This window comes from Rhinolophus sinicus, chromosome X (genome assembly GCF_036562045.2).
Source record: "Rhinolophus sinicus isolate RSC01 chromosome X, ASM3656204v1, whole genome shotgun sequence".
NCBI classification, from domain to species: Eukaryota; Metazoa; Chordata; class Mammalia; order Chiroptera; family Rhinolophidae; genus Rhinolophus; species Rhinolophus sinicus.
In genome coordinates this window covers 74,893,664-74,910,970 of record NC_133768.1, presented here as the reverse complement: position 1 = coordinate 74,910,970, position 17,307 = coordinate 74,893,664, and the positions used below count along the sequence as shown (strand labels likewise).

At 37.7% G+C, this 17,307-nt stretch overlaps 1 protein-coding gene across 5 annotated transcripts in view; it reads right to left on the bottom strand.

Moving 5' to 3' along the window:
* Positions 1 to 17,307, bottom strand: part of COL4A5 (collagen type IV alpha 5 chain) — a 373,394-nt gene that overhangs the window by 76,653 nt on the left and 279,434 nt on the right. For 4 of the 5 annotated variants that reach the window (XM_074323261.1, XM_074323262.1, XM_074323259.1 and 1 more), the window contains 2 exons: positions 16,145 to 16,357; positions 4,240 to 4,417 (listed from right to left, as the gene is read on the bottom strand). In XM_074323261.1, coding sequence (XP_074179362.1) covers positions 4,240 to 4,417; positions 16,145 to 16,357 — 391 coding nt within the window. The remainder of the gene's footprint in view (positions 1 to 4,239; positions 4,418 to 16,144; positions 16,358 to 17,307) is intronic. The other variant, XM_074323263.1, reaches the window with a different exon arrangement.

The window sequence follows — 17,307 nt, the reverse complement described above, 5'->3', positions numbered from 1 at the left end:
ACTTTGAGAATTGCTTTTGCATAAACTTTGTCTCCCAATATACACAATAAAGTTATAAATGAAAACTAAGCTTTTTTCAAGAAACTACAGAATCACTGCTATAGCATTTCCATTTTCCAATCTGCCCTAAATTCATACTTGCTATAGTCAATGCCATAACCACTCTAAGAGTTTGGCTTAGTGTATTGTACATACTGTTTGCTGTCAAAGTGCCCAACTGGAAGGTAGACATTTAGCAATGCTGAAACTGTGGCAAGAACAATGTCTAGTAAACTAGAACAAGCACTTTCTCAAAACCATCCATTATTTTTGGTCCAAAGGATGTTTATTAACTATTTGGCCTATCTGGAGAAGTACTACATATACAGAATGCTGGGCAGGTACCCAGGCACTTGGAGATGTGGCTTAAATCTATAAAATCAAGTAAAGCAGTAGCAGAGTAAGTACAGCAGAGTCTACCAAATCTTTAATAAAAAACATGAGGAAACCCATGTAATTTTACTAACCATTGTCACGCCAATAAGTTAAAGAAAATGAGGGGACATTTTAAAAATGCTGAATCAATTTGGCAAAGTTTATCTACAAAACAGAAAATACCTTTAGGGGACCTTTCACTCCCAAGAGTTGGAACAGACAAAAATCACACAAAAAGGATTCGGGCAAATGCATTTAAAAGGGCACCCTGAATTTGTTACTAAGAGAGGCTGGACTAGGTTTAACCATTATATTCAATGTCAAATAAACTAGATTTTCCAATCGCTTATCGTTTATGGTTACTGGATTCCTAAATAAATTGGGTCATGATATGAATGAAAATGGCAATATCTACTATGCCTAGGAGATCAAGTTAAACAGGGTTCTCACTCTCAGGGATGTAAAGTACAGCATAATGAATATTGTCAATAAATAAAAACTAAAAAAAAAGTAATAACTGTGCATGATGTCAGATGGGTACCATACTAAATGGGAATATCACTTCGTAAAATACGTATGTCTAACCAGTATGCTGTACACTTGAAACTAATATAAAATAATACTGAATGTCAACTGTAATTGGAAAATAAAAATAATAAATATAATAAATTTTAAACTCAACACTAATCAAAAGAAAAAAAAACTAGGGTTCTAATGTGGTAAAACTCTAGGATATATGTTTTAATGGTACAACCTTCTTTAGTTACTCATGCTCCAAACTTTAGCTATCACTTCTTCCTACCCAACTGCCAAATTCTACCTTATTTTATCAACGTTACACATGTCCCCCACTGAGAGTTCCAATCTACTCCTACCAGGATTATAGCAATACCTTTAATCTAACTGATCTCTCTAATTCAGGACTATCCCCTCTGTAATTCATGTTACACATGAATGGCTCTGTAATCTTCTCTGACATGAAGCTCAAAAACTTTTCAGGGATCCCCATTATATACCAAATAAATTGCAAACTAAAATCTGACATTGAAAGTCTTCTACTATCAGGGTCTAAGCTAAATATCCAATCTCTCCTCCCTATGCAAACCTTTACAAACTACATTCTAAACACATCAATCTAATACCTATTCCTATGTTCTCTGCCTAGTATGTATTTTCCCCTATAACTGCCTGTGTCTCAAGTCCTTCCATTCTTCCAGGACTAACCAGTTCAAAACGCATTTCTTCCATATAGTCATCCCAGAGCTCTCCAGTTGGAATTAAACATCCCTTTCCCTATGCTTTCATAACATTTTATTAGATGTATTATGGCACTTGGCTCAAGCTTGATATATTTTAGATTATTTACATGTATTTGCCGAATGACTAGACTGTAAGCTCTTTGTATATTATTACTCTATGCCTATCATGGGGCTTGCTCAAAAGCAGGCCATCAATAAACATGGGTCAAACTAAAGCCCTCTGCTAATCTCATAATTAATGGAGAAAAACTGAAGCCCTTTGCTCTACGTTCAGGAACACGACAGGGATGTCCCCTATCACCTCTGCTTTTCAACATAGTGTTGGAAGTCCTTGCCAGAGCAATCAGGCAAGAGAAAGAAATAAAAGGCATCCAAATTGGGAATGAAGAAGTTAAATTATCACTCTTTGCAGATGACATGATGCTATATATAGAAAACCCTAAAGACTCCACCAAAAAGCTATTAGAAACAATCAACGAATACAGTAAAGTTGCCGGCTACAAAATCAACGCACAAAAGTCCATTGCCTTCCTATATACTAACAATGAAATCTCAGAAAAAGAAATACAAAAAACAATTCCTTTTGCAATTGCAGCAAAAAGAATAAAATACCTAGGAATAAACTTAACCAAGGATGTGAAGGACTTATATGCTGAAAACTATAAGACATTGTTGAAAGAAATTGAAGAAGACACAAAGAAATGGAAAGACATTCCGTGCTCATGGATTGGAAGAATCAACATAGTTAAAATGGCCATATTACCCAAAGCAATATACAGATTCAATGCAATCCCCATCAAAATCCCAATGGCATATTTTAAAGAAATAGAACAAAAAATCATCAGATTTGTTTGGAACCACAAAAGACCCCGAATAGCCAAAGCAATCTTAAGGAAAAAGAACAATAATGGAGGTATCACACTTCCTGACTTTGGCTTGTACTACAGGGCTACAATAATCAAAACAGCATGGTATTGGCAGAAAAACAGACACATAGACCAATGGAATAGAATTGAGAACCCAGAAATAAAACCACATAAATATGGACAGATAATTTTGACAAAGAAGCTAAAACATACAATGGAGCAAAGACAGCCTCTTCAATAAATGGTGCTGGGAGAATTGGATAGCCACATGCAAAAGAATGAAACTGGACTGCTATTTGTCACCATGTACCAAAGTTAATTCAAAATGGATCAAAGACTTAAGCATAAGACCTGACACAATAAACTGCATAGAAGAAAACATAGGTACTAAACTTATGGACCTTGGGTTCAAAGAGCATTTTATGAACTTGACTCCAAAGGCAATGGAAGTAAAAGCTAAAATAAACAAATGGGACTATATGAAACTTAAAAGCTTCTGCACAGCAAAAGAAACCATTGACAAAATAAAGAGGCCACCAACTGAATGGGAGAAGATTTTTGCAAACAGTGCCTCCGATAAGGGGCTAGTATCCAGAATATACAAGGAACTCATGCAACTCAACAACAAAAAAACAAACAACCCAATTGAAAAATGGGCAGAGGACTTGAAGAGACATTTCTCCAAAGAGGACATACAAATGGCAAATAGACATATGAAAAAATGTTCAACATCACTAATCATCAGAGAAATGCAAATCAAAACCACAATGAGATATCACCTCACCCCAGTCAGAATGGCTATCATCAACAAGACAAATAATAACAAATGTTGGAGAGGCTGTGGAGAAAAAGGAACCCTCATACACTGTTGGTGGGAATGCAGACTGGTGCAGCCGTTATGGAAGGCAGTGTGGAGGTTCCTCAAAGAATTACGAATAGAATTGCCATATGACCCAGCAATCCCTCTCCTGGGTATCTACCCAAAAAATCTGAAAACATTTAGAGATAAAGACACGTGTGCTCCAATGTTCATTGCAGCTTTGTTTACGGTGGCCAAGACATGGAAACAACCAAAATGGCCTTCGATAGATGAATGGATAAAGAAGTTGTGGTATATATACACAATGGAATACTATTCGGCAGTAAGAAAAGATGATATAGGAACATTTGTGACAACTTGGATGGATCTTGAGAGAGTAATGCTGAGCGAAACAAGTCAGACAGAAAAAGCAGAGAATCATGTGATTTCACTGATATGTGGTATATAAACCAAAAACAACAAAAGAACAAGATAAACAAATGAAAAACAGAAACTCATAGACACAGACAATAGTTTAGTGGTTGCCAGAGGGTGGGGGGGGTGGGGTGGGAGATGAGGGTAAGGGGGATCGAATATATGGTGATGGAAGGAGAACTGACTCTGGGTGATGAACACACAATGGGATTTATAGATGATGTAATACAGAATTGTACACCTGAAATCTATGTAATTTTACTAACAATTGTCACCCCAATAAATTTAATAAAATAAAATTAAAGAAAAAAAAAATGGGTCAAACTAAATACTGAATTGACTATTACAAAGGCACTTCTGTTCTACCTAACCCAGGAGTATGACCAGAATATTAGCTTTGGACTCATTTCTGACTAGCTAAACTAACTGGGGATTGGTAAAAGTCAAAGCTCTACCAATGTCTCACCGACTAATGAATGGCTGGATGCTCTCGCCTTTCAGGGGCTCCATGTTCATTGGCATGGGCTCTGGGGTGGAGAGCCAGTAAGAATAGTCATTTCTTGAAGCAAAGTTGCAAACATTATTGATGTTGCAGAACATGAAAGGCATGGTACTGAAGCGACGAAGGCAGCTGCCGGCTGTTCCTAGGAAGAAAAAGAGGAAGGACTACATCATGATGATACTTCAGTTTCTTCTAAAACACTAACAAACAGCCTCTCAAAGAAAAACTTGCCCACATTTTTTAGATAACAAATATACTTTATAAGATGCACATTTACCTACATTTTAACATTTTAAAAATCAGGATATAGCTTACAATTTGTGTAGACATTTCTTGTGGTAGCTCATATGTTCCCCAAACACTGTTTTCAAACTGGTGATACATCTTAAAAACAATGGTGTCTTATGAAGAATATTGGACAATTTATTGTAGACAGTGAAGGGCACATATTGAGTCCTTAGATTATCATATCATCATTTCCTCTCCAGGGTTCCCTCTATTCTTCTAAGACATCCCCAGTATGTATCTTGTGTGGGTTTGCAATCTCTTTAAGTCTAGGGACAATTGTAGTGCTGACCAATATGTAGAGCAACCACGGACAGGTTAGTAAGTGACTAACAAAAAGGAAAAAAGTAAATAAGAGAGAAATGAAGGGAAAAAAAATGGAAAGAACAACTAGAGCTTTTGGATTTTGGGGCTGGTAGGGGCAACAGAGTTTATCTCTACCAGTGATCAGGTCTTCTTTTCCCATTTACTCACAAAAGAATGATGAAAATGATGTACCTCATCACACATTTTTAAGTTGATATTTAAAATGTTTCATAAGAAGTTCAAATTGATACTGTACCAGTTATTGAGTTATTGGTTATTATCTCTCAGCTCCAAACCCACCCATCCATACTCTATTTTGTAATACTGGAGGCTAGGACTTTGCAAATCAAATTTCAACGTTCCCAGCCGTCATTTCTAGTGTTTTGTGAATATTTATATTTAAAAACAAACTTTTATATCACTCTTTTAAATGTGTTCAATGTAATCATGTGACACCTAACAATGTGCATTAAATTCAGCTTCCTGGGGAAAGGTAGGCAAGGTCTTTCCTGGGGAGAGGTAGGCAGGAGGAAGGAATACTATTCAGTTTGCTCTTTTTTGAAACTTCAACGTATATAATTTAATAAAGTCTATCATTTTCTACTATTTTCTACAATTTATTAAATGGAATTGCATACAGACATAATTATTTTTCTTAAAAAAAGCAATAACCTCATAGCTGCATGCTGTGTTGGGAAAATAAAAATAATGCTGCTCTTGTACCAAAAAAAAACCCAAAAAAGCAAAAAATGAAAACAAAAAAACAGAAAACAAAAACAATAAACATTTTTAAAAGTATATAAACTTTATCATCTTTAATAATCAGAAATTATTCTTTCAAAATTAATGCCTGATTTCTGTAAAAATATTCAAACACTAAAAGTATTTTGTGATGCTGAAAATTACAAGCTACTTCTCAAAGTTAACTGTTAAACATTTTCTTCAATTAAAGTAAATGGAAAGAGAACAATAACAACAGCAACTGGAAATGATTAAATGTTCCTTTTGCATTTGGAAAATATATTTCCATTCCACTTCTCTCACACAGTTTTGTCCTAATGTATTTTTTATTTTTGAAAGTCTTGTATTGACTACTGTATCATATTTCTTTGAAACGAAAATTTAAAAATAACTTTTAAAAACTTTCTGTGACCAAAAGGCTTTACATGTTAATATTTTATTTTGAATTGCCATCATTATAGTTATTATTAATTCACAAATGATCAAAAATATAGATACTATAAACTTTGATAATTACTAAACATTAAAAGTAAACTTGTATTAGAAATGCATTTCTTAATGAGATGAATTAGAATTGAATCATAGAGCCTCAGTTAATGTAGACTTTAACAAAACCATTATTTTGAATTGTCCCTTTGAATTTGTCCCCCCGAGGTTTTCACACTTCAAGGCAGTGTGCCATAGTATGATTCTTTCATAGGGTGGAAGATGGGTGATAGTGAAAGGATGAAAGGGGATTCTCCAAAGCATACACACTGGCAGTTCAACTTTAGGAGAAAGAACATATGAAAGTGGAAGATTTGAAAATTGATTTCTTTAAAATTATGTATGTGTATCTCTTGGAAATTCCTCATGTATCCAAAGGAGAATGCTTATCAGACTGAAGATGACTGGTAAAAGACCAAGAATTCTTAAACCTGGTGGATCTTCAGAATAACTGGGAATTTTTATACAATAAGTTTGGAATGGGCATAGGAATCTTTTCCAAAGTTCCCCAGGTTGGAAATCATTGATTTAGTCTAATTTATATTTTTTCAGAAAAAATGAACTGGCTTAGAGAGAGGTGACTGACTCAGGCAAGGTCATGTGAAAGTAAATGACAAATTGAAAAACGAATGGATTTAGAATTAGTAGGTGTTGGATTCAATTCTTATCTCCATCAGTTTCTGAGTGTGTGGCTTTGACTAAGTCACTTAACCTCTTAGCCAGTTTTTTCTTTTTTCTTTGTATGAAGTGGGAAAAAACCCCAATATTTGTCTTATTCTTTCTTGACCATGTTGTAAGAATCAAATTGAATAATAAATATGAAAGTGCTTTCTCATAAAGAACTTTAAAAACAAAACTAATATTATTGCCTAATTAGGGACAGAGCTGGAAGTATCCTTCATCTCAGAAAGAAAAGGAGGAGGTATATAAAAAGAAAGCCCATAAGGATAAGATCAGGAGTGTTTGGTTGCATCTGTGCTGTAGGCTGCCCATAATGATGCAGAATTCTGGGTTATAGTTTCAAAATTTTCGAAGAGAGGGTGATCTCCTGAACTCTCAATGCCTCCCATATTATAAAATTATAAGGCTTTAATAGACTAACAGTTCTTAGTATGTTTTTTCTTTCTCCCAGACAGAATAGTTTTAGTATTCAATCTGTTTCTTCAACCCTCCTTTTTACATACCATAATCCTTTCAATGATCCAACACAGACTGTGTATTTATTTGATCAGCTGATTGTTTAACATCAAAGTTATAGCTGCCTATATTCTCGCTCAGCCATCAATTTAATGCTTGTGTGAGCTCCAGCAGACTCTGCTATCCAGGATCACCCTTGGGATCTTGGGCCTATCCTGGCCTTCTCATGTCTGAGGCCTAAATGGTACCCAAGTCAGGGCCAGTTTGTAGCCACGAAGTATGAATGCATCTACAAGAGCCCTTGTTTGACCACATACCTGTATTTTGAAAAGTTACAGTGAGTAGATCCCATTTTTTCTCTGTATTACATTTTTTAAAGGAAATGTCACTTTTTTTTCTTTCCTATAAACTTTATTGGGCAATACTGGGGGACAGTGTGCCTCTGCATAACATTTTTTAATTTTATGGTGCTCAAACACTTCTAATGGTTCCTACTGACTTGACGGGTTAAAGATTTGAAGTTTAGAAGCTTGATTATGGGTATAAGTTAGACTCTGTTAAGAAAGAATGGACTAAAAGGAAAATAATTTTATGGGCAAAAGACTAGAGAGAATTATCTAAAAGAATAAGAGTATTTTCTTTTTTTAAAAGAGTATTTTCAGTGACGTCATAAGAATGGCAGAAGTGGGGCACACTTTTTGAGTTCTCCGTTGGGTCTTATCACAAACGGGACATATAACCCATCAAAGGACTCTCTGCTCATCACGCAGAACAGCGAAGAGACTCGCGCAGGGATTACTTGCAGGTGGGGAAAATTGGGCGAGCAGGGGAAGAAGGAAGGGAGTGTAGTGGTGGGGACGCGGCCCCCGCTCCTGTGGCTGTAGAAATTTGGCCCGCACCCTCAGGCTGTGGAAATCTGCCCCACACCTGTGCCTGTGAAAATCCAGCCCACATCCATGGCTGCAGACACGCAGGAGATCCCAGGACGGAGGAGAGCGCGGAAGCCAGGAAGTGGGCTCTTTGTCCTGTGTCCCATAGCGGACCTCTCCCACCGCGGGGGCAGCATATCTAGCATTTGAGGCAATAACCTCAGCTGATACGTCCAGTTAAGCCTTAGGCCGGACAAAGGACACAAACTCCATACCCAGGCCCCTACCCCCACTCTTCCAATCCTACCCCCACCCTTCCAGAGACTTGAACTGGCCCCTGAACTGAGGAGCAGTGTCAGATTACAGAGGAACCTTGGCACTCGGGCTCTGGAAAGACTGGCGGGTGCCCCTGGCCCAGGGAAGAGGCTGAGAGGAGTGTGGTTTTTGCTGGCCTAGGAGAGAGGGGACTCTTCCGTCCCCAGCCACCACCTTTTCTGGCCTGCGGGAAGAGTGTGACACAGCTGGGCTGGGAAAGAGAGGACCCCTCCTTCCGTCCCCAGCCCCCACCCTTTCTGGCCTGCCTAGGGCGGGGCAGTTACATCTGCAGAGGCACTCCCAGGGATCAGCAATAGGCAGCAGACGCAGCTCCCAGCTTTCAGCAGCTGAGAAATCTCCCGCTCGCCACACACACACACACACACACACACACACACACACACACACACACATAGGAAAGAAGTGCCCTAAGACTCAGGAGAACTGGACACAGGGCTGGTGGTGCTACTCTCAGTGCGCATATGTGCAGGCAAGGGCAGAAACTGCACTGGCTTTGTAAAAACTACCATCCAGACCCCTCAGCCCCATGCATCTAAATCTGCAGTCCCAACGTCACTCTGGGCACCAGGTGACCGGATCTACCTGCACAACACAAAGGAGACTCTTTGGTACAGCAGAGGGCAACCTGGAGATTACTTGGTGGGCTTAAGCCAAGACTGGTGCTGCTTTTTGTACTGTTTTGATTTGTCTTTATATCTTTGATATCTTTGCCTGTGTTGAGTGGGGGTTGTCGATTGTTTTTTACATGTGAATGTGTTTGATTTTTTCTTTGTTGTTGTTGTTGTTGTGCTTGGTGATTTCCTTTGTTCTGAAATTGCCCTACCAGGGCCCAGCTTAAGAGGCACAAGATTCAACATACACAGAGGCGAACTCCAGACCAAACCAGAGTACTACTGGGTTTGACCTACAAGTGACACACCCAGAGGGGATTCTTTACAGGCACAAGAGCCCATAGAGGCCAAACCACATTTAAGCAGTCAACCCTCACGCAGCAGAACACCCTGCGGTGGGCAGAGCCAATTCTCACAACTAGTCAGCGTAGGAGTAAACCCTACGTACTCACAAGAGAAAAGCAATTAAAGATCTTCTTTAACAGGACAATATACACAACACAAGAGTCACTTTTGGAGCACATGCAGAGGAGAAGAACGCAGTAGTGCAAGTCAAATATTAAGGACACATACTACATAAGATAACCCAGCAAGAACGAAGAACTCCAGGGGATCTACCTAATACATCGAAGCAAACACAGAGAGTCAACCATAATGGGGGAAAAAAGAAACATGTCCCAAATAAAAGAACAGAAGAAACCTCTAGAAATGGAACCAAATGAAGCAGAGGTAACAAACCTATCAGAGACAGAGTTCGGAACACTGATGATAAGAATGTTTAAGGAGCTTAAAGAGGACATCAAGAAGGATGTAGAAATCATAACGAACAACCAGTTAGACCTAAAGAACATAATTGCTGAAATAAAGAACTCACATGAAGGAATTAACAGCAGGTTAGATGAGGCAGAGGATCGAATCAGCGACTTAGAAGACAAGTTAGCAGAGATCACCCAAACAGAACAACAAAAAGAAAAAAGAATATAAAACAATGAAGATGGTTTAAGAGACCTCTGGGATAACATCAAGCGCAACAATATACACATCATAGGAATACCAAAAGGTTAAGAGAGGAAGCAAGGGATTGAGAACATATTTGAAGTAATAATGTCCGAAAACATCCCTAACCTGATGAAGGAAACCAACATACAAGCCCAGGAAGTGCAGAGAGTTCCAACCAGGATAAACCCAAACAGGTCCACACCAAGACACATTATAGTTAAAATGGCAAACGTTAAAGACAAGAGAGAATCCTAAACGCAGCAAGAGAAAGACAGAGGGTTACATACAAGGGAACTCCCATAAGACTGTCAAATGACTTTTCTACAGAAACATTGAAGGCCAGGAGGGAGTGGCAGGAGATACTCAAAGTGATGGAAAACAAAGGCCTACAACCTAGATTGCTTTATCCAGCAAGGCTATCATTTAAAGTTGATGGAGAGATAAAGAGCTTCCCAGAAAAGAATAAGCTAAAGGAATTTATTACCACCAAGCCAGCATTGCAAGAAATACTAAAAGGACTTCTGTAAATAGAAGATGAAAACAATCTAACTACAAATTTAAAAATGGCAATAACTATGTACCTATCAATAATCACTTTAAATGTAAATGGATTAAATGCTCCAATCAAGAGACATAGGGTGGCTGAGTGGATAAGAAAGCAAGACCCTTGTATATGCTGTATACAAGAGACTCACCTCAGATCAAAAGACACACACAGGCTGAAAGTGAAGGGTTGGAGTAAGATATTTCATGCAAATGGAAATGAGAAAAAAGCTGGAGTTGCAATACTTATGTCTGACAAAATAGACTTTAAAATGAAGAAAATATTAAAAGACAAAGATGGGCACTATATAATAATAAAGGGATCAATCCGACAAGAGGACATAACCCTAGTAAACATCTATGCACCCAACATAGGAGCACCTAAATATATAAAACAGATATTGACTGACATAAAGACAGAGATCAACAGTAACACTATCATAGTAGGGGACTTCAACACACCTCTGACAACAAGGGACAGGTCTTCCAGACAGAAAATCAATATGGAAACAACAGCCTTAAATGATACATTGGACCACTTGGATTTAATCGATATTTTCAGAGCATTTCACCCCAATGCTGCAGAATACACGTTCTTCTCAAGTGCACATGGAACATTTTCCAAGATAGACCATATGTTAGGCCACAAAACAAGTCTTGATAAATTTAAGAAAATTGAAATCATACCAATTGTCTTCTCTGACCACAGTGCTATGAAATTAGAAATGAAATACAGGAAAACAACTGGAAGACACACAAATTCATGGAGGCTGAATAATATGTTACTAAATAATGAATGGGTCAAGCAGGAGATCAAGGAAGAAATCAAAAGTTATCTCGAGACAAACGAAAATGAAAACACAATGACCCAAAATCTATGGGATTCCGCGAAAGCAGTCCTAAGAGGGAAGTTCATAGCATTGCAGGCCTACCTAAAGAAACAAGAAACATCACTAATCAAGTTTATCTTCACACTTAAGGGATCTGGAAAAAGAACAACAAAATAAGCCCAAAGGGAGTACAAGGAAGGAGATAATAAAGATCAGAGCGGAAATAAATGAAATAGAAACCAGAAAAACAATACAAAAGATCAATGAATCCAAGAGTTGGTTCTTAGAGAAGATAAACAAAATTGACAAACCTTTAGCCAGACTCATTAAAAAGAGAGAGAGAGAGGACCCAAATTAATAAAATCAGAAATGAAAGAGGAGAAGTGACAACAGATACCACAGAAATACAAAAAAAAAAAAAAAAAAAAAATTAAGAAATTACTATGAGCAACTATACACCAACAAATTTGACAATCTGGAAGAAATGGACAATTTTCTAGAGGCATACAACCTTGCAAGGCTAACTCAAGAAGAAACAGAAAACCTGAATAGACTGATTACCACTAGGATAGTTGAATCAGTAATCAACAATCTCCCAACAAACAAAAGCCCTGGACTAGATGGCTTTACAGGTGAATTTTACAAAACATTCAAAAAAGAATTATCACCTATTCTCCTCAAGCTCTTCCAAAAATCCAGAAGGAGGAAGACTCCCAAACACTTTTATGAAGCCACTATCACCCTGATCCCAAAATCAGACAAAGACACCACAAAAAAGAAAACTACAGGCCGATATCGCTAATGAACATAGATGCAAAAATCCTCAACAAAATATTAGCGAACAGAATTCAGCAATACATTAAAAAGATCATACACCATGATCAAGTGGGATTCATCCCTGGTATGCAAGGGTGGTTCAACATCCAAATCAATTAATGTGATACACCACATTAACAAAATGAAAAATAAAAATCACATGATCATATCAATAGATGCAGAAAAAGCATTTGATAAAATCCAGCAGCCATTTATGATAAAAACCCTTAAGAAAGTGGGAATAGAGGATCATATCTCAACATAATAAAGGCCATATATGATAAACCCACAGCTAACATCATACTCAATGGGGAAAAGCTAAAACCATTCCCTTAAGATCAGGAACAAGGCAAGGTTGCCCACTTTCTCCACTTCTATTCAACATAGTGCTGGAAGTTCTAGCCACAGCAATCAGACAAGAAAAAGAAATAAAAGGCATCCAAATCGGTAAGGAGGAAGTAAAATTGTCATTATATGCAGATGATATGATACTATATATAGAGAACCCTAAAGACTCCACCAAGAAACTATTAGAGCTGATAGATGAATTTAGTAAAGTAGCAGGATACAAAATTAATATTCAGAAATCAGTTGCATTTGTATATACCAATAATAAAACATCAGAAGGAGAAATTAAAAAGCAATCCCATTTACAATTGCTCCAAAGACTATAAAATACCTGGGAATAAATTTAACCAAAGAAGTAAAAGATCTGTACTCAGAAAATTATAAGACACTGAAGAAAGAAATGAAAGAAGATACAAATAGATGGAAACACATACCATGTTCATGGATAGGAAGAATTAATATAGTTAAAATGTCCATACTGCCTAAGGCAATATACATATTCAACGCAATTCCTATCAAACTACCAATGACATTTTTCACAGAAATAGAACATATAATCCTAAAATTTATATGGGACCATAAAAGACCCCAGATATCCTCAGCAATCTTGAGAAATAAGAACAAAGTGGGAGGAATAACAATACCTGACATCAAATTATACTACAAGCCTACAGTAATCAAAACAGCATGGTACTGGCATAAAAACAGACACATAGATCAATGGAAAAGAATACAGAGTCCAGAAATAAATGCATGCCTATATGGCCATTTAATCTATGACAATGGAAGCAAGAATGTACGGTGGGGTAAAGACAGTCTATTCAATAAATGGTGCTGGGAAACCTGGACAGACACATGCAAAACAATGAAGCTGGACCACCTCCTTACACCATATACAAAAATAAATTTAAAATGGCTTAAAGACTTAAATGTAAGATCTGAAACCATAAAATTCCTAGAAGAAAATATAGGAAGAAACTTCACAGACATTACCCGGAGTAAGGTTTTTACTGATATATCCCCTCGCACGAGGGAAGTAAGAGAAAAAATAAACATGTGGGATTACATCAAACTAAAAAGCTTTTTCACAGCAAAGGAAACCATCAATAAAACAAAAAGGAATCCTACTGAATGGGAAAAGATATTTGCCAATGATATATCTGATAAGCGGTTAATATCACAAATTTATAAAAAACTCACTGAACTAAACTCCAAAAAAACGAACAACCCAATTAAAAAATAGGCAGAGGACATGAAGAGACATTTTTCTAAAAAGGACATACAGATGTCAAACAGACATATGAAGAAATGCTGAACCTCACTAATCATCAGAGAAATGCAAATGAAAACCACAATGAAATACCACCTCACCGCAGTCAAATGGCTATCATCAATAAATCAATAAACAACAAGTGCTGGCGTGGATGTGGAGAAAAGGGAACGCTTGTGCACTGTTGGTGGGATTGCAGATTGGTGTAGCTACTATGGAAAACAGTATGGAGGTGTCTCAAAAATCTGAAAATGGAACTACTTTATGATCCAGCAATCCCACTCCTAGGTATCTATCCGGAGAAATCCAAAACTCCAATTCAAAAATCTTTATGCACTCCTATGTTTATTGCTGCACTATACACAATAGCTAAGACATGGAAACCACCAAAATGCCCATCGGTAGATGACTGGATTAAGAAACTGTGGTACATTTATACAATGGAGTATTATGCAGCCATAAAGAAGAAAGAAATCTTACCATTTGCAACAACATGGATGGACCTAGAGAACATTATGTTAAGTGAAATAAGTCAGACAGAGAAAGACAAATACCATATGATCTCACTTATATGCGGAATCTAAAGAAAAGAATAAGTGAATGAACTAATCAGAAACAGTTTTGTAGACATAGAGGAAACACTGAGGGTTGCTAGAGGGGCGGGGGGTGGGGATAAGGGGAAGGTGAGAAGTTTAGAAAATAGTCGGTAACCACAAGATGGCCACGGGGTTTTGAAAATTAATTTGGGGAATGTAATCAATAATGTAAAGATGTTGTAGGGCATCTGATGGACATGTGTCCCATTTGGGAGACCACCTCAGGGATGATGCAGATGCCTGATCTCTGCACAGTACAACTGAAGCTGAACAATACTGAATGCCAACTATAATTTTATGTAAATATATATATATATATATATATATATATATATATATATATTTATATATTTATATATTTATATATTTATATATTTATATATTTATATATTTGTATGTATATTGTTACAGGAAGCGGAGTACAGCATTAGGAATAGAGACAGTGGAAATGTAATGGCTGTGTGCAATGTCAGAGGGATAGTGGATGGGGGGAGGGGTGTTCACACAGTGTGAGGGATATAAATGATAAACGTCTAATTTTGCTTTGTCTTGTGCACCTGAAACTAGTAAAATAAAAAGAGTATTTTCATAACAGAGATATGTTTATTGAAAAATTGGAAAAAGAAGATGTTACATAAAGAAAGCAAAAGAAGGAAAGAAAAGTAGCAGTGGAAAGATGAAAAGAAGAAGAAGAAGGGAGTAGTTGGGTAAACTCCCACTTTATTTGGCTTCACAAAATAACCCGTGACTATTGGCTTCCATGTAAATAGATTTGCCTACTCTGGTGGGACAGAAGTGATTGGCAGGTGTGAACATATTCCCTGGGAACAGAGTAAGCAGAGCAGACCTCTGGAGGTCTCCACTGCTGCAGAACTGTTTTCACAGAATGGTACGGCTAAAAAAACCTCAGGAGGCCTCTTACCACAGAGACCCCAGAAACTGGGAGCCCAGAATATCTTCTTAAATGTCTTTATGGAGGCAAAGGGGATAGTGATCCTTATAATAGGCAGCCCCAGGTCAAACAACTGTTACTACAAATCTAAAGTCAAAATTCCAGAAAAGAAATCTTGGGGATTTGCAAGAGGTCTTGACAGTCATCCAGTCCAGCTGCATCTCATCAACCAACTGTCCACTCCATTACAGAGAAGAGGCATGGGAACACATTAAATGATGTGGATTTTTTATGGAAATATGATCCTTTATGTAGCTTTAAACTACTCTGATAATACTTTATGAAGCCAAGACACTTAATTTAGGAATTATAAACAAGCATAATTAAGCAATGGCCTTACTTTATTTGATTAGAAATCAAGATTGTCTTCAGAACTTATCTGTCAACTCGATGAAGACCAGTGTCAGAGAAGATGAAACTATCTCCCATTAGTTATAAACATGCCCACTCAAGCAGCTGCTACACTGAAAAGTAAAGGTGGCCCTTTTCAAAATGCCTTGCTTTAGGCCAAAAATTGTACCTCATAGCAGGCTAATTAATGCTTTGAATTTAAAGTTAAATATTATTTATTTAAAACTCATAGTGAATATATTTAGCTACCCTGGACATGGTCTTCAATTTGGAAGCCCCAAAAGAATAGAGACATAGAGAGATGCACTTTGGCCAAGTCTACTCTGGAACCCAAAAGGATTTTCAAAACAAAACCAAAATACATAGTAAGAAATAAGATGCCAATTATCTCACCCAAGTCTTGACCGTGAGCTCTTTCATTTCCTTGTACATACAGGAGAGAAAAGCCTTCATAAATACGGACAGTTCGCTGTGGGCATTGTGGTGCATCTGTTGTCTGGCTGTGACGTGTGATGAGGAATCCATGGGCAACAAAGGAAGTTCCAGGGGGACCTGGGGGACCTTGCAATCCATCTGGCCCAGGGGGGCCATCCAAACCACGGGTACCTATTTCCATGGAATCATCAGTATACAAGATTAAGTAAGCTCTGTTCCACTATTATGGCTATTAAAAAAACATTATGACCTCATTTGATTAGTTTTTTTTTTTTCCCCCCAGATTTTACTGGGGAAGGGGAACGGGACTTTATTGGGGAACAGTGTGTACTTCCAGGACTTTTCCAGGTCAAGTTGTTGTTCTTTCAATCTTAGTTGTGGAGGGCGCAGCTCAGCTCCAGGTCCAGTTGCCATTGCTAGTTGCAGAGGGCACAGCCCACCATCCCTTGCAGAGTCGAACAGGCAACCTTGTGATTGAGAGCCCATGCTCCAACCAACTGAGCCATCTGGCCACCTGGGAGCTGAGCGGCAGCTCGTTTACTTCATTCTAGTTGTGGAGGGCGCAGCTCGCTGGCCCATGTGGAAATTGAACCCGCAGCCCCCTAGAGCTCACGCTCTAACCAACTGAGCCACCCGTCTGCCCTGATTAGTTAATAGTCAATATTTATAGAGTGTCTATAAAAGCGATGTGAGATATCACTGATGTGGAGATAAATAAAATATGGTCCCTGCCCTCAAAGAGGTATATATACCGGGGGTGCAAAAAAAATGTGTACACATTTTAAGAGATTTTACCTTTATCTTAAGAGATTTTATCTTACTTTATTGGCACCCTCTGTGTGTGTGTGTGTGTGTGTGTGTGTGTGTGTGTGTGTGTGTATGTATATATCCCAATTCCTGGGATTGGTTGATGACATTAGGCACTAAACAAATATGGGGTGAATGGAATATTAGATGGGAAGAAGTGAGATTTATTTGGAGAGTTTCAATGTTATCTAGTCTCTTGCTGTACTAAAGGAGTCCAAACTCCATGACAAAATTTCAGCCTGCAGTTTTGTTCATCAAGAAAGGAATTGTGTGGTTATCATCAATCTGCCAATTTAAGTGGTGAAAAACATTTT